The 19,724-nt window shown below is 40.2% G+C and overlaps 1 protein-coding gene across 2 annotated transcripts in view; it reads right to left on the bottom strand.

Annotated features, from left to right (window-relative positions):
* Nucleotides 1-846: 846 nt before the first annotated feature.
* LOC117336789 (lipase maturation factor 2-like) overlaps nt 847-19,724 on the bottom strand; it is a 72,010-nt gene continuing 53,132 nt past the window's right edge. The window contains exons 8-16 of one of the 2 annotated variants that reach the window (XM_033897433.1): nt 18,625-18,736; nt 17,880-18,020; nt 17,121-17,226; nt 16,777-16,876; nt 14,759-14,874; nt 11,736-11,860; nt 4,696-4,903; nt 3,549-3,666; nt 847-3,138 (exon numbers count right to left, since the gene is read on the bottom strand). In XM_033897433.1, the coding sequence (XP_033753324.1) occupies nt 2,977-3,138; nt 3,549-3,666; nt 4,696-4,903; nt 11,736-11,860; nt 14,759-14,874; nt 16,777-16,876; nt 17,121-17,226; nt 17,880-18,020; nt 18,625-18,736 (1,188 nt within the window). In that variant the 3' untranslated portion in view covers nt 847-2,976. Of the gene's footprint in view, nt 3,139-3,548; nt 3,667-4,695; nt 4,904-11,735; nt 11,861-13,223; nt 13,340-14,758; nt 14,875-16,776; nt 16,877-17,120; nt 17,227-17,879; nt 18,021-18,624; nt 18,737-19,724 lie in introns of both variants that reach the window. The other variant, XM_033897434.1, reaches the window with a different exon arrangement.

Genomic DNA, 19,724 nt, shown 5'->3' with positions numbered 1-19,724 from the left:
CCTGGGCCTATTGGTTATTGAGAAGAAGTCGTTTAAAGATTATAGCCTATTTGACCAGTGTGACCTTGAATGAAGGTCAAGGTCATTTATTTGAACAAACTTGGTAGTCCTTCACCCCAGCAAGCTACAGGCTCAATATCAAGGTGCTGGGCCTCTTGGTTATTGAGAAGAAGTGGTTTGAAGATTATAGCCTTTTTGACCCATTTGACCTTGAATGAAGGTCAAGGTCATTTATTTGAACCAACTTTGTAGCCATTCACCCCAGCATGCTACAGGCCCAATATCAAGTCCCTGGGCCTCTTGGTTATTGAGAAGAAGTCGTTTGAAAATTATAGCCTATTTGACCAGTGTGACCTTGAATGAAGGTCAAGGTCATTTATTTGAACAAACTTGGTAGCCATTCACCCCAGCATGCTACAGGCCCAATATCAAGTCCCTGGGCCTCTTGGTTATTGAGAAGAAGTGGTTTGAAGATTATAGCCTTTTTGACCCATTTGACCTTGAATGAAGGTCAAGGTCATTTATTTGAACAAACTTTGTAGCCCTTCACCCCAGCATGCTACAGGCCCAATATCAAGTCCCTGGGCCTCTTGGTTATTGAGAAGAAGTCGTTTGAAGATTATAGCCTATTTGACCCATGTGACCTTGAATGAAGGTCAAGGTCAATTATTTGAACAAACTTGGTAGCCCTTCACCCCAGTATGCTACAGGCCCAATATGAAGTTCCTGGGCCTCTTGGTTATTGAGAAGAAGTTATTTAAATGAAAAAGTTGACGCCGGACGGACGACGGACGCCGCACCATGGCATAAGCTCACTTGCCCTTCGGGCAGGTGAGCTAAAAATTGTATTTTACATCAGACATGGTCTTATTACCAGGCAATGCAACCACAGGACCCAGTTGTTGAAAAGGTGATTAGGCTAATCACAGTTTAACGATTTCTAAATCCTGATGAAATAATTTCTGGTAAAACTTGACAAAATTTCATAAAACTTCAACACTTGTCTGTGTCTTCCTACCTGCTAAGTTCAAGGAATATACAGACATAGATTTTGAAGTAAAGGAGAAATGAGATTTTCACGAATCAAGTGATGAAGATAATCACCTTTTGAACAACTGGGCCCAGGTAGCTAGAGCCCTGATTCTTTTTATTTATTTTTTCTTTTTCAAAATCTTCATTCATACATTATCTTATGAATGTGGAGAATTAATTATTTTATCTAACCTAATAATATGTATGATGTATATTTCTTAACAAAAGCATTAAATTCACATAAATATATTGTTTGAAGAAATAACTCCAAATTTCTGAGAAAAAAAAAAGTACTTACTACATGCTTTATATAGATATATATCAGCATTAAATCATAATCCTAATATCCAGGGAAACGATTACAAATCTCGCATCACATTCATGACATCCATGCATCTGACCGGCAAAGGCTTGTACCTACGTATAGTGGGCAGTGGATTTTTTCACTTGTCAAATTTTGAACATTTCAATGTATCAAAGAGATACCTCACTTCCATACAATTTGTTTGGACTAAGCAGCTATTGCCAGAACACAACCTTTATGTAATTCTGTATCAACACATCACAATGTATACCTGAACCAATAAAACTCATTTCTTTATTTCAAAACAGCATAACTGCAGCAATGGAATATTGTGAAAAACACAAGACTTAAAAATTTCCAAAATACCAGGTATAAATGGGGTAGTAATTAATGTATACTTATCTTCTTTATATATACTGGGCCATGAAAAATTTTCACAACATTAGAAAACAAGAGTGAAAAGATTAAAACTGACTTGGATATCAGTTGTGAATTAAGGTGTTTATTTCATAATTAGGTCAACTATTAATGATAATGGGATGATGACTTTATTGTTAATTATGTAGGAAAATGTTCTAACAATGATGACAAGTTGTAGTATAGAGAGCGAACATACAGATACAGTCATTCTTTCTTTGTATTACAGGTTCAGAGTAACACACTTTCTGGATTAATGAAATGGTTGTTTACTCTAGATATGGTTCTAAGAAATACACTTTTTGGTAGGAAATCAGGATAAATGAGGTTCAAATATTACTTCAAATGTAGATCATATAGAGCAAATCAAAATTGATAAAGGCAGGAATGTTTAGTATACAGCACCAAAACTTCAGTCATTCAAGTAAATAGTCTTAGGTAAGAACCAGTATTTCACACAGATAAAAAAAAGAAAAAGATGATGATCAAACTCTCCCACACATTCAGCAGTATTTCATACAGATACATAAGGTTACTATTCCACAAAAACCTTAAAAACAAACAACAAAAGACACTAATGAACACAGACATAACAACTTTTTCCTAAAATCAGAAAAAAAGACACAACAAGAGATGCTAATGAACAAAAGATCATGTGAAACTCACGTACTGGTACATGTAACACTGTAGTAGGTAATTAGATTGACTAGAGGCCCCATTCTTTGTCCAGCCTTGGGTTATATTGGGATTTCAGATAATAGAACAAAAATTCTGTGCTTTAATTAAGTATATTCAGCCAATACCAGTGACCTATTGTATTATCTAAAAAATTCAAATCGTGTACAATCACAGTTTAGTGAATGTTGTAAAGAGTGACACATCTTATCTCACTCTGTAAATTAACTGTAAGCGATTACTTTTTTCAATGTATTATTTTCAATCTCATTTACTATATTCTAAACCTTTAAGATGTTAACATACTGGTATGATGTTGGTGGTGTCCTGACAAGAAATCCTCTAGTATGGTGTTCCAACATTCAGTTTAAGATGTTGAGCAGTAACCTGATGTCCTACCAATACAGTGTATTGAGTAACACTGAGTACTTACTGGTATTTAACTACACTACAAGTAATGGTGGATAATGAATTACCAAAAGTATTTTAACTACCAAAAGTATTTTAACTGCCAGAAGTAACTACTACAAGTACTAGTTCATACTGAGTTACCAGAAGTACTTGTTGTATATTTTAATGAGGAGTGTCCCGGCCACTATAGACATTATCAAATTAAATCCATCTGGCTGGCCTATCAACATTCTGATAAAAGTCACAAATCTGTGAGTGTAGGATGGCTGGCTGGGTCTCCTTTTCTTGTCTGGTTTGCCCTGTCAAATATTAAAACAAACAAATTAGTTTCACTAAAGTAAGATATACAATTAACATTAACACAAAATACTGAAGTACAATGCCATGTTAATTCTCTTGTCCGGCCACGAACTCAGATGTTTTAATATTTGATAGGTGGTGGGGTCTGGAAAAATGCCTCCCTCCCTCCCAAATGGATGATTTTGGAACTGCCCTAACTGAAGGTCCACTTTTTATTTTACAATTTCTTTATATGTCTTCTTACTTATATTATCTTGAAATAATGGTGAGAGCATATTACATTTTATGTTACAATTTTTGTACACATCAACGGTTTTCATTATTGCCTTTCCTGTAGAGCTATTTTAAACAGGAAAATATCAAAGAAGATGTTGCCAGTCATAATTAAAGGGAGACAACTCCAACTCACCTTGGTGTCCTCATCGTCTATGATCTTTGCGTGTTTGAGATACTGTACCAGGGAGGGATTATCCTTTTCCACTGGAGGGAAGTATTCATTCTTTTTCTCTCTTACCCACCAGTCCTGTCTGTAAAGGTTTTAGTGAACATATTATCAACACACAAGGAAACCTTCATCGCATGAAATAGTCAGTAAAACATTGAGTTCATCAGAACACACAAAAACTCTCATCACATGAAATTATCAAATTTTATTAACCCTAGATCAGTTAAGCTCTAGTCAACTAATTTCATGACTTATGTGCTCATCCATGGTTTTGCCCTTATTTATTTTTCATTTTCTCAAATTTTTAAAGGATGTCACATATCAATATTTATTCAAAACTGATCACATCTGCAGACTGTTGTACAAACTCGGATGAAGGCCTTTACGACCAGTTTGGCCTTAATGTAAAAAGTTTAGATTTGAAGTTTGGGGATGTCTTACTTGTGAATCATTTAAAGTTAACTATCTAAAACTGTTGATTCTGGAAAACTGAAGCGGATTGTGGGTAGGAGAAAAATCTAGGAACCTACCCATTATTTTGTGATTAGTGGAGATAAATCTATGACACCTACCCATTATTTTGTGAGCAGTGGTGGAGATAAATCTAGGACCAAGACACTTACCCATTATTTTGTGAGTAGTGGTGGAGATAAATCTAGGACCAAGACACCTACCCATTATTTTGTGAGTAGTGGTGAGATAAATCTAGGAACAAGACACCTACCCATTATTTTGTGAGAAGTGGTGGAGATAAATCTAGGACCAAGACACCTACCCATTATTTTGTGAGTAGTGGAGATAAATCTAGGACCAAGACACTTACCCATTATTTTGTGAGTAGTGATACAGATAAATCTAAGACACCTACCCATTATTTTGTGAGTAGTGGTGGAGATAAATCTAGGACCAAGACACCTACCCATTATTTTGTGAGTAGTGGTGGAGATAAATCTAGGAACAAGACACCTACCCATTATTTTGTGAGTAGTGGTACAGATAAATCTAAGACACCTACCCATTATTTTGTGAGTAGTGGTACAGATAAATCTAAGACACCTACCCATTATTTTTTGAGAAGTGGTGGAGATAAATCTAGGAACAAGACACCTACCCATTATTTTGTGAGTAGTGGTAGTGGTAGAGTGTGGCTCGGATGTATTTTGGTGGTTCCCCTGGAAACGGGTTGTGCTGGAGTAGTTGTATGACCTCTGGTTGACCTTGAAGGAGTCTGTATGCCATGTTGACAAACCATGTATTGTGTTGGTAGCTCCCTAAGGCTGCAAACCACATCTGCCAGTCCAAACGGGGCTGGTGAGGGGCTGGAGAAATACAGACATATCATCAATGCTTTTGGTTTATATACCGGTATATATATGAGCATAGGACTTCAGACACTGCTAATGAAGATACCAAGTCATTAGTGATTGACTTGTCAATTTCAAACCACTTGTCCAAGACAGCACCTTCTGCAATTAGAATTCATTCTCAGCCCCCATCCGCTGTCAAACTTATTGCTTCACCATCTAATAGAGTGAAATGAAGGGAAGTAACTGTGGAAAATCAGAGGAATACTGTTGATGGTAGATAATACTGCTGTTAAATAGCATAAACAAAGTATAGATATCTATCTGTCTTAAACATTATCAGCAATTAGGTGAAAAATTAGCAACAAATGGAGCAGAAGCAATCAGGAAATCAGACAGGAGGTTTACGGGACAGACTGGTGGTACTCACCTACTACGGGAGGTATACAGGACAGACTGGTGGTACTCACCTACTACAGGAGGTTTACGGGACAGACAGGTGGTACTCACCTACTACGGGAGGTATACAGGACACACTGGTGGTACTCACCTACTACAGGAGGTATACAGGACAGACTGGTGGTACTCACCTACTACAGGAGGTATACAGGACAGACTGGCGGTACTCACCTACTACAGGAGGTATACAGGACAGACTGGTGGTACTCACCTACTACGGGAGGTATACGTGACAGACTGGTGGTACTCACCTACTACGGGAGGTATACGTGACAGACTGGTGGTACTCACCTACTACGGGAGGTATACAGGACAGACAGGTGGTACTAACCTTCTACAGGAGGTATACAGGACAGACTCGTGGTACTCACCTACTACAGGAGGTATACAGGACAGACTGGTGGTACTCACCTACTACAGGAGGTATACAGGACAGACTGGTGGTACTCACCTACTACGGGAGGTATACGTGACAGACTGGTGGTACTCACCTACTACGGGAGGTTTACGGGACAGACTGGCGGTACTCACCTACTACAGGAGGTATACGTGACAGACTGGTGGTACTCACCTACTACGGGAGGTATACAGGACAGACAGGTGGTACTCACCTACTACGGGACAGACTGGCGGTACTCACCTACTACAGGAGGTTTACGGGACAGACTGGTGGTACTCACCTACTACAGGAGGTTTACGGGACAGACTGGTGGTACTCACCTACTATGGGAGGTTTACGGGACAGACTGGTGGTACTCACCTACTACAGGAGGTATACAGGACAGACTGGTGGTACTCACCTACTATGGGAGGTATACAGGACAGACTGGTGGTACTCACCTACTACAGGAGGTATACAGGACAGACTGGTGGTACTCACCTACTACAGGAGGTATACGGGACAGACTGGTGGTACTCACCTACTACAGGAGATATACGGGACAGACTGGTGGTACTCACCTACTACAGGAGGTTTACGGGACAGACTGGCGGTACTCACCTACTACAGGAGGTATACAGGACAGACTCGTGGTACTCACGTACTACAGGAGGTATACAGGACAGACTCGTGGTACTCACCTACTACAGGAGGTATACAGGACAGACTCGTGGTACTCACGTACTACAGGAGGTATACAGGACAGACTGGTGGTACTCACCTACTATGGGAGGTATACAGGACAGACTCGTGGTACTCACCTACTACAGGAGGTATACAGGACAGACTCGTGGTACTCACGTACTACAGGAGGTATACAGGACAGACTGGTGGTACTCACCTACTATGGGAGGTATACAGGACAGACTGGTGGTACTCACCTACTATGGGAGGTATACAGGACAGACTGGTGGTACTCACCTACTACAGGAGGTATACATGACAGACTGGTGGTACTCACCTACTACGGGAGGTATACAGGACAGACTGGTGGTACTCACCTACTACGGGACAGACTGGTGGTACTCACCTACTACAGGAGGTATACAGGACAGACTGGTGGTACTCACCTACTACAGGAGGTATACAGGACACACTGGTGCTACTCACCTACTACAGGAGGTTTACGGGACAGACTGGTGGTACTCACCTACTACGGGAGGTATACAGGACAGACTGGTGCTACTCACCTACTACAGGAGGTATACAGGACAGACTGGTGGTACTCACCTACTACGGGAGGTATACAGGACAGACTAGTGCTACTCACCTACTACAGGAGGTTTACGGGACAGACTGGTGGTACTCACCTACTACAGGAGGTATACAGGACAGACTGGTGGTACTCACCTACTACGGGAGGTATACAGGACAGACTGGTGGTACTCACCTACTACAGGAGGTATACAGGACAGACTGGTGGTACTCACCTACTACGGGAGGTATACAGGACAGACTGGTGGTACTCACCTACTACGGGAGGTTTACGGGACAGACTGGTGGTACTCACCTACTACGGGAGGTATACAGGACAGACTGGTGGTACTCACCTACTACGGGAGGTTTACAGGACAGACTGGTGGTACTCACCTACTACGGGAGGTTTACAGGACAGACTGGTGGTACTCACCTACTACGGGAGGTTTACGGGACAGACTGGTGGTACTCACCTACTACGGGACAGACTGGCGGTACTCACCTACTACAGGAGGTATACGTGACAGACTGGTGGTACTCACCTACTACAGGAGGTATACAGGACAGACTGGTGGTACTCACCTACTACGGGAGGTTTACGGGACAGACTGGTGGTACTCACCTACTACAGGAGGTATACAGGACAGACTGGTGGTACTCACCTACTACAGGAGGTTTACGGGACAGACTGGTGGTACTCACCTACTACAGGAGGTATACAGGACAGACTGGTGGTACTCACTTACTACAGGAGGTATACGTGACAGACTGGTGGTACTCACCTACTACAGGAGGTATACAGGACAGACTCGTGGTACTCACCTACTACAGGAGGTATACAGGACAGACTGGTGGTACTCACCTACTACGGGAGGTATACAGGACAGACTGGTGGTACTCACCTACTACGGGAGGTTTACGGGACAGACTGGTGGTACTCACCTACTACGGGAGGTATACAGGACAGACTGGTGGTACTCACCTACTACGGGAGGTTTACGGGACAGACTGGTGGTACTCACCTACTACGGGAGGTTTACAGGACAGACTGGTGGTACTCACCTACTACGGGAGGTTTACGGGACAGACTGGTGGTACTCACCTACTACGGGACAGACTGGCGGTACTCACCTACTACAGGAGGTATACGTGACAGACTGGTGGTACTCACCTACTACGGGGGTATACAGGACAGACTGGTGGTACTCACCTACTACAGGAGGTATACAGGACAGACTGGTGGTACTCACCTACTACGGGACAGACTGGCGGTACTCACCTACTACAGGAGGTTTACAGGACAGACTGGTGGTACTCACCTACTACGGGAGGTATACAGGACAGACTGGTGGTACTCACCTACTACGGGGGTATACAGGACAGACTGGTGGTACTCACCTACTACGGGGGTATACAGGACAGACTGGTGGTACTCACCTACTACGGGGGTATACAGGACAGACTGGTGGTACTCACCTACTACAGGAGGTATACATGACAGACTGGTGGTACTCACCTACTATGGGAGGTTTACAGGACAGACTGGTGGTACTCACCTACTACGGGAGGTATACAGGACAGACTGGTGGTACTCACCTACTACGGGGGTATACAGGACAGACTGGTGGTACTCACCTACTACGGGGGTATACAGGACAGACTGGTGGTACTCACCTACTACGGGGGTATACAGGACAGACTGGTGGTACTCACCTACTATGGGAGGTTTACGGGACAGACTGGTGGTACTCACCTACTACAGGAGGTATACATGACAGACTGGTGGTACTCACCTACTATGGGAGGTATACATGACAGACTGGTGGTACTCACCTACTACAGGAGGTATACATGACAGACTGGTGGTACTCACCTACTACAGGAGGTATACATGACAGACTGGTGGTACTCACCTACTACAGGAGGTATACATGACAGACTGGTGGTACTCACCTACTACGGGAGGTATACAGGACAGACTGGTGGTACTCACCTACTACGGGGGTATACAGGACAGACTGGTGGTACTCACCTACTACAGGAGGTATACATGACAGACTGGTGGTACTCACCTACTACGGGAGGTATACGTGACAGACTGGTGGTACTCACCTACTACAGGAGGTATACAGGACAGACTGGTGGTACTCACCTACTACAGGAGGTATACAGGACAGACTGGTGGTACTCACCTACTACAGGAGGTATACAGGACAGACTGGTGGTACTCACCTACTACAGGAGGTTTACGGGACAGACTGGTGGTACTCACCTACTACAGGAGGTATACAGGACAGACAGGTGGTACTCACCTACTACGGGAGGTATACGTGACAGACTGGTGGTACTCACCTACTACAGGAGGTTTACGGGACAGACTGGTGGTACTCACCTACTACAGGAGGTTTACGGGACAGACTGGTGGTACTCACCTACTACAGGAGGTATACAGGACAGACAGGTGGTACTCACCTACTACGGGAGGTATACATGACAGACTGGTGGTACTCACCTACTACAGGAGGTATACAGGACAGACTGGTGGTACTCACCTACTACAGGAGGTATACGTGACAGACTGGTGGTACTCACCTACTACGGGAGGTATACAGGACACACTGGTGGTACTCACCTACTACGGGAGGTATACAGGACACACTGGTGATACTCACCTACTACAGGAGGTATACAGGACACACTGGTGGTACTCACCTACTACAGGAGGTATACGTGACAGACTGGTGGTACTCACCTACTACGGGAGGTATACAGGACAGACTGGTGGTACTCACCTACTACGGGAGGTTTACGGGACAGACTGGTGGTACTCACCTACTACAGGAGGTATACAGGACACACTGGTGGTACTCACTTACTACAGGAGGTATACAGGACAGACTGGTGGTACTCACCTACTACGGGAGGTATACATGACAGACTGGTGGTACTCACCTACTACAGGAGGTATACGTGACAGACTGGTGGTACTCACCTACTACGGGAGGTTTACGGGACAGACTGGTGGTACTCACCTACTACAGGAGGTATACAGGACACACTGGTGCTACTCACCTACTACAGGAGGTATACGGGACAGACTGGTGGTACTCACCTACTACGGGAGGTATACGTGACAGACTGGTGGTACTCACCTACTACGGGAGGTTTACGGGACAGACTGGTGGTACTCACCTACTACGGGAGGTTTACGGGACAGACTGGTGGTACTCACCTACTATGGGAGGTTTACAGGACAGACTGGTGGTACTCACCTACTACAGGAGGTATACATGACAGACTGGTGGTACTCACCTACTACAGGAGGTATACAGGACAGACTGGTGGTACTCACCTACTACGGGAGGTATACAGGACAGACTGGTGGTACTCACCTACTACGGGAGGTATACGTGACAGACAGGTGGTACTCACCTACTACAGGAGGTATACGTGACAGACAGGTGGTACTCACCTACTACAGGAGGTATACGTGACAGACAGGTGGTACTCACCTACTACGGGAGGTATACAGGACAGACTGGTGGTACTCACCTACTACAGGAGGTAAACAGGACAGACTGGTGGTACTCACCTACTACAGGAGGTTTACGGGACAGACTGGTGGTACTCACCTACTACGGGAGGTATACAGGACAGACTCGTGGTACTCACCTACTACGGGGGGTATACAGGACAGACTGGTGGTACTCAACTACTATGGGAGGTATACGGGACAGACTGGTGGTACTCACCTACTACAGGAGGTATACAGGACAGACTGGTGGTACTCACTTACTACAGGAGGTATACGGGACAGACTGGTGGTACTCACCTACTACAGGAGGTATACAGGACAGACAGGTGGTACTCACCTACTACAGGAGGTATACAGGACAGACTCGTGGTACTCACCTTCTACAGGAGGTATACAGGACAGACTGGTGGTACTCACTTACTACAGGAGGTATACGGGACAGACTGGTGGTACTCACCTACTGCAGGAGGTATACAGGACAGACAGGTGGTACTCACCTACTACGGGAGGTATACAGGACAGACTGGTGGTACTCACCTACTACGGGAGGTATACAGGACAGACTGGTGGTACTCACCTACTACAGGAGGTATACAGGACAGACTCGTGGTACTCACCTACTATGGGAGGTTTACGGGACAGACTGGTGTTACTCACCTACTACAGGAGGTATACAGGACAGACTCGTGGTACTCACCTACTATGGGAGGTTTACGGGACAGACTGGTGTTACTCACCTACTACAGGAGGTATACAGGCCAGACTGGTGGTACTTACCTACTACGGGAGGTTTATGGGACAGACTGGTGGTACTCACCTACTACGGGAGGTTTAGAGGACAGACTGGTGGTACTCACCTACTATGGGAGGTTTACAGGACAGACTGGTGGTACTCACCTACTACGGGAGGTTTAGAGGACACACTGGTGGTACTCACCTACTACGGGAGGTTTACGGGACAGACTGGTGTTACTCACCTACTATGGGAGGTTTACGGGACAGACTGGTGGTACTCACCTACTATGGGAGGTTTACGGGACAGACTGGTGGTACTCACGTACTATGGGAGGTTTACGGGACAGACTGGTGGTACTCACCTACTATGGGAGGTTTACGGGACAGACTGGTGGTACTCACCTACTATGGGAGGTTTACGGGACAGACTGGTGGTACTCACCTACTACAGGAGGTATACAGGACAGACTGGTGGTACTCACCTACTACGGGAGGTTTACGGGACAGATTGCCAGGTTTATACATAAACTCGTATTCCTTCCACTCCCCCTCTAGGCTGTCACTGCCCTCGACCACGACCTCTGGTCGACCTCCAACGCCTGTCATTCTGAAAGGCAGAAATGTACATGCATCTATTGTGTTCACAACAAGAGCCCAGATATTTAGAAAGTTCAACATACATGCTGCATTTGATATGTTTATATGTGATATGAAATATACAGTACTATTATAGCAAATGAAGTTGATAAAATTCATAGTAACATCTTCACAAATAAGTGAGGTCCCAGTGTATAGAGAAAAAGTAACAACAGCAGAATTTCTCATGTTTTATGTGCTTATTAACAGATGTTTAAGTACAGAATTTTCAAATATGACAACAGTAAATCATCTTTACATAAGTGAAGCAAAACTGAATGGAAAAGAAAAGGTGATGATAAGGGGTTGTAACACTGCATAATATTATCACGAAGAATGAAATTTTACATTCAATTCCCTTGGACATCTACATCCGATCTCTAGCTAGTAACACTCTAGCATTCAACAACTTGTTCAACTGTTTTCCAAATAATATCACTGAATTCCACTACTGCTCAGCGACACAATAAAATTGACTTTTATGGCTGATGACAGGTAGTAAGTGTATTATCAAGTGTATACAATTCTGCTCTGCACTTGTCTTTTGTTTCAGACATTCAATATTATAACAAATTAATTGTATATGTATTCTGTTTAGATAATACTGGTAGAAATTTTGTAACATTTATATTAATTCTAATGGTATTTAGTAAAAACAAGTATTAAAAATATAACCAGAACAACTACTTTTTCAATGGTGTCAGTTAGGTATTTGTTAGTAAAGTCAGAACAAACATTAAAATTTATTAACAAAGCAAATATTGTTAATTGGATGTCACTTGCCAATGTTATTTTGGAGACAAATTTAAAGATAATGGTAAACTGAAGTTGGGGAAATGGGGAGTTAGTGAGCCAAAGGACAGTTATAGTGGAATCCCATCAGTAAATCTTCTCACCCGAGACAATATGTTATAGCGTTACTGGCAAGCTTCCTAAATACACCACTGACGGGTACTCAGGTTACATACTGTTCCTGTATATCACTTTTTATTTTGTAAACAACTTATTTTTAGATAAAGATACAGTTATTACTATTAGCAGGAAATATAAATTTTAATCATGGAAACTACAACTCTACACTTCTTCATGAATCTTAACATGCAATTACATGTTCACAATATATTTCAGTGCTTTTCCCATCTAAGTGAATGCCTACCGCTAAATTATGATTACACTCATTGAAGTTTTCGTAAAAGTGTTTTATGACAAGTATTGTCGGTGTGTCAATTCAGTTATAAAAAAAATCTGAGTGTGTTTACAGTATGTGTTTAGAGCTGTTACAAAATTCAAGTGATTACTGGGAAAACTCAGGAAAAAACAAAACAAGTCCTTACACCCTAAATAATCCGTAAGAGCTAGTCATCTGGAAGGGCTCAAACTTTTCGTGCGCATTCCTGAAGATGGTAGGGACACTATAGTAGGAGGAGTTGGACAGGTAGGATAAGGGAACCTGCAACGACACCATGTCACACCCATCACGTCAAAGGTTAAACACACTGTAGTCCTTATTGAAAGGTCAAGGTCAAATTTTATAAAAATAAAGATTAAGCATGTCGTCCACTGCATGATGATATTCCAAATAAAAAGAAATGCATGGTTTGTTAAATGCACATTCTTTCTAGAACTGGCAGAAAGTGCAATAATATGTAAGATGTCAAGAATCCAAATAGAGCAACACAGCTGGTGGTTACAACATGTCAACTGTAGAACAACTAGTTGTTGGTGTTCAGAATATTTTTGCTTGTGAAGTCATTGTTTCAAATTTTAAATGCATTTGAAATGTTGCACACCAAAAAGTATCAGGTACAATTGATATGAACTTCAAGACATTTTCTTCCAAGAAATTGCTGTTTTTAAGGTACAAACATTTTGTTTTTACTTAAAGTTGCTTGGATTAGGGAAAATCTTCTCTAAATTATGCAAATTTAAACGCGATCATGGCATTAATGATCTTTTTATTGACATTTTAAAAATATCTTTGCCATAAATCATCTTCTTTACAGTCAAATTGTGTAACTTATATTTTATACTGGATGGGGGTGGGAATGCATCAATAACCTTTTGATATTACATTTATTAAAATGATACTTCATTTAAAGAAGATACTTGGTCGAAAATAAACTGAAATTAATAAACAATGTGATGTAGACATCAACACTAAAGCTAGTGAAAGCATACCGACTATCTACAACAAACATCACATGAAATAGACCTTGTTATAACAGTAAACACAAAAAGCAGATCACAACACAGGGACATGGGACAATACAACATTGATAAAATATACTAGCGGTAGTGTGTTAGTATTTCTACTTTCAATTTGCTATTAATTGCCTTGTGCTGCAATATAGAACATGATCATATCATGTCTAATTTTCAATCAATCAAATGATTGCAATGGACCTGTCAGAAATCTCAAGACACCATAAGTGAACAGACCATGATATCTAAATCTGACAGTTTTTTGATTGGTCAGCATTTATTGTTGGGTTCTATTTGAACCAGTTTGAATTTACAAACACACGTCACCAAAAGGTCTTACCAGTACTTGTTATAAAGGTAAGCACACCATCACATCAAACAAAAGAAACGTAACAAAGAGAGCCACACAATCAGGTTTATACAGATAATATTGTATGTTATGGTTGGATCTGAAGGAATAAGGAATAGTCTTTTTCTAATTTTCAAACTTTTCTGAAAGTGAACATCTGCCCCTGAAATCTGAGTTTCCAAGAATGGACTCTTAGAACTGTAACAGCATTACGAATGGTAAGATATGTAAGAACCTTCCCGACATATTCCAGATAAAGATTGTCACCATATTCCTTCAGATGCCACCATTGATAGAGAGTCGAGCCAGAGAGGGTACCTTCTAAATAGCCCATAAGAGTTGGTGAGATGGTATGGCTGGAGTATGGACCTATAGGTAAAGATAGCCCTAGGGAGGTACTGCTGGGCGGGCTTACTGACCACTGTGTGGGGTACCTACGAGTAAAACAAATCTCGACGTCAATTCTTTTACGAGTAAAACAAATCTCGCCGTTAATTCTTTAGGTTCATCAAGATATGAAAATATATGTCTGTCATATTGTTGCTCCAGAATATGAGGTATTTTTCAGATTGAAAAGATGTATTTTTTCTCTTTTGATTAGATTAATTTGAATAACATTTTAAGTAAAATTCAAAGCATAAGAAATAGCAACAAAAATTTTACACATTGAAAATAATTATGAATACACGTACATGTATGTATATATACATTTAAGAAAAAAAAACAAAGGATTCTTCATATCCATGAACAGTTGTCTTCTATATACTAGTACTATTGTATAGCCATGACACAATCTACAACAAGAATATGAGATCCTTAAAAGCTGTCTATTACAATTTAATGATAACCCATAATTCATTATTATATCATCTGTGAACAACTTGTGTGACCAGATGTTTATGGATGGCCTTTAAACATGGACTTACGATCAGTGATTACGGTAGACAACAGAGGTTTGTGGACTCATGGTGAAAAATACAACTTTCATCACAACAAGGGACAATACAACACTCATCACTTTGTGTAGTACAATCAGAATCATTACCTGTCCAGGATTTAGGCGTGATAATTATAGGCGTCAGGTGTTTATATAAAAATGTGCTCAATGACATAGGAAAGTACAAGTGATCTATTGTAAAATAGTGGCTATGTCATGTGGAATTGATTGAACAAGTTTAATTCCATATCACATAGTGTAAGAATTTGTTTATCATATAACTTGTATTTTATAGAAGATGGACAAATTTTGACTCGGACAGCATGTGTTTCTTACAGAGACATAGTAGATGGACAAATTTTGACTTGGACAGTATGTGTTTCTCTACAGTGACATAGTAGATGGACAAATTTTGACTTGGACAGTATGTGTTTCTCTACAGTGACAATTGTGTAACGTCATACAGTTATTGTGATGTCATAAATCATTTATGAAGTCAAAATAGTGTTATTACACATATGCCTTTGGACATTGATGACATGGTAGAACGGACCAGGTATGTGATAAACAATATTCTAATGTGTTTGTGAGGAGATTGTACAGTACGTAGAGAGAGCATCACAGGAAATGCATGGCAGTCACTAAATCAACATTCACTTTAAAGAGAAATAGATATTTCATTCCTGATACACTCAGCCAATCACGACATTAGCCACAGGTAAAGCACTCAGCACATGCTGTTGTCTATCTGTACAGCTAGGCAGACTTATCCATAAAAGGCTTGTCTAGCCTCATTTTATAACCAACATTTTTCTAAGACACAGTTTAGAACCATTTGAAATATACAGGCCACGGAAACGGATAATATTTTTAATATTGACATATATGTAACCACCCAGCCTGTAGACATCTTTAAAACGTTTAGCCATTTTAGTTCAGCAATATTGACCAAATATTTTTTGGTTGGGAATCAATATGTTCTGAAATGCTGATTTATGATTATGTCCAAATTCTTGTCTTGGATTCAGGTAATGTTGGAAACAGCACAAGTTTATAGTACACATGAATATATAGTCCTGTACACAATAAACAAAGATCTGCTATGTCAATTAACCAAAACACACAGAACAAGGGCCATTACTCCTTGACCATACATATTATACATTTAAACATGTAGACATTGTATACTATTTAACATGACCAAGCTATAAATATATATCTTATGGAATGTTTAATCCTATGTATATTTAAGAAACGCAAATAATGGAGATAACCTCCTGACCAGACTAATTAGACATTGTATACTATTTAACATGACCAAGCTATAAATATATATCTTATGGAATGTTTAATCCTATGTATATTTAAAAAACGCAAATAATGGAGATAACTTCCTGACCAGACTAATGCCGAGCATCCCAGCTGATATGGCTCCAAACAACACACACTGGGCGACCGATATCAGTCTCCACTGCATGGCTTTCTTCTCCAACATACACCTACATAAGATAAACAAATCATCACTGGATGTGATATCTAATATATTTCATACCATAAAAAAACACTAATTAATGACATTCTAGAATAAAATTTAAAGCCTCTTTATTTTTGTGCTGTCTTGGTATCTTTAATATCTGATAAAGGCCATTGAGCGTTATTTGTAAGGAGATAAAAAGTTTAAAAAGTTAAAAAGATTTCCTGTTTAAATCTTAGCACTAGCTGATTATCAGTAAATGTATTTACCTAACAACCGCCATGACGATCTCGTAGCTAAGGGAAACAGCCCCTATTGTCATGGTCCAGGGAACAATCCAATCTAACCAGGCTGTGAACTGAGGCTGGGAAAAGGCTGAAATTAAACAATTAATTTTTATGAGAAGTCAGATTCTATCAAATGGAATATCTATATCTTAAATGTTTAAACCTAGTATCTTCTGAAAATCTGATAGAAATTTGCAGGTATGAAGCTGATCAATGTTTGGGACTGTAAGAAAACAAGAGACCCAATGGGCCTGTCTTCAAGTTGACCTAAATGCTAAGAAAATCTCTTCAATCCAGAGAGTTAGTGCATTTTTTTTTTATTTGAACCATTTTTGCAACCTGTGACCTTGAAAGTAATTACTAATTACTGGTATATGTAACCTGTGTGACCTTGAAAGTAATTACTAGTACATGAAACCTGTGTGACCTTGAAGGTAATTACGAGAACATGTTACCTGTGTGACCTTGAAGGTAATTACTAGTACTTGTAACCTATGTTACCTTGAAAGTAATTACTAGTACATGTAACCTGTGTGACCTTGAAAGTAATTACTAGTACATGTAACCTGTGTGACCTTGAAAGTAATTACTAGTACATGTTACCTGTGTGACCTTGAAAGTAATTACTAGTACTTGTAACCTCTGTGACCTTGAAAGTAATTACTAGTACTTGTAACCTGTGTGACCCTGAAAGTAATAGCATACATACATACTTGTACTAGGGATAACATGCACCCTTACCTGTGCTAGAGGTTACAGAGAAGCTAGGGCTGAAGTTGACTTTGAGGGAAAAGAGATGCAACACCTGGTATCCAATGTAACCGTACACCAGTACTGAGGCTAAAATATTTATTAGTCTGCCAAGCCATGATGATTGCCTTCCTGTGGAATAACAACCAAATAATTAATTAGAATATTCAAATCTTCTTTTCTAATTTTGAATTCAAACACATGAATACTCTATACACTTACTGTGAAAATTTCCTCTGGGGAAAACTTTTTACAGTAGGTAATAGTGAAACAATTGGTATATTGTCAAATTAGCCCTTTCTTATGTGTTATTCAGGAGTTTCTTTTAGACAAAATGCTTTTAATTCTTTGTTACTTTTGCCTATCAGTGTTGTGATTTACCAAAAATTTGAGTAATTTTAAGGCAAAAGAATCAAACATTGTGTCCAGAGTTATGGAACCTCAGCAAAGAATCATGTCAATGTCTACAATGCATCATTTTCTTACTTTCATATATACAATGTCATATTCATTGAGGTAACATCAATATTGCATGTATAAAAAGACACCAACTGAATCAAAGAAAAACATAATTACTCACTCCCTTGATGATGAGCCGAGAGATCTCAGTCCATGGGGAGGAATCTTATGTCACCAAACACTTGTTGGTAAGGCTTGTGTTTGGTAACTATGATTCTTCCCAACTACAGTGTAAGTTGATGTATCCTATTCTCATATATATCATATCATATCCTACCTGTTTTATATCCGAAGTGTTCGTCGTCCAACAGGGATAAACAGAGGACTATAGTGAGCAGGTTGAAGAAGTTGTAGTTGCCAGTCAGTATGATCAAGATCTGAAGTAACAGCTACAACAAACAAATAAATCACTGGTCATTAGTACAGACAATACACTAAATCACTGGTCATTAGTACAGACAATACAATAAATCACTGGTCATTAGTACAGACAATACAATAAATCACTGGTCATTATATTTTTTTTTAGTACAGACAATACACTAAATCACTGGTCATTAGTACAGACAATACACTAAATCACAGGTCATTAGTACAGACAATACACTAAATCACTGGTCATTAGTACAGACAATACACTAAATCACTGCTCATTAGTACAGACAATACACTAAATCACTGGTCATTAGTACAGACAATACACTAAATCACTGGTCATTAGTACAGACAATACACTAAATCACTGGTCATTAGTACAGACAATACACTAAATCACTGGTAATTAGTACAGACAATACAATAAATCACTGGTAATTAGTACAGACAATACACTATATCACTGGTCATTAGTACAGACAATACAATAAATCATTGGTCATTAGTACAGACAATACAATAAATCACAGGTCATTAGTACAGACAATACACTAAATCACTGGTCATTAGTACAGACAATACACTAAATCACTGGTCATTAGTACAGACAATACACTAAATCACTGGTCATTAGTACAGACAATACACTAAATCACTGGTCATTAGTACAGACAATACAATAAATCACTGGTCATTAGTACAGACAATACAATAAATCACTGGTCATTAGTACAGACAATACACTAAATCACTGGTCATTAGTACAGACAATACACTAAATCACTGGTCATTAGTACAGACAATACACTAAATCACTGGTCATTAGTACAGACAATACACTAAATCACTGGTCATTAGTACAGACAATACACTATATCACTGGTCATTAGTACAGACAATACAATAAATCATTGGTCATTAGTACAGACAATACAATAAATCACAGGTCATTAGTACAGACAATACACTAAATCACTGGTCATTAGTACAGACAATACACTA

Source organism: Pecten maximus, chromosome 10 (assembly GCF_902652985.1).
Source record: "Pecten maximus chromosome 10, xPecMax1.1, whole genome shotgun sequence".
Lineage (NCBI taxonomy): Eukaryota > Metazoa > Mollusca > Bivalvia > Pectinida > Pectinidae > Pecten > Pecten maximus.
This window is presented reverse-complemented; position numbering and strand designations above follow the sequence as displayed.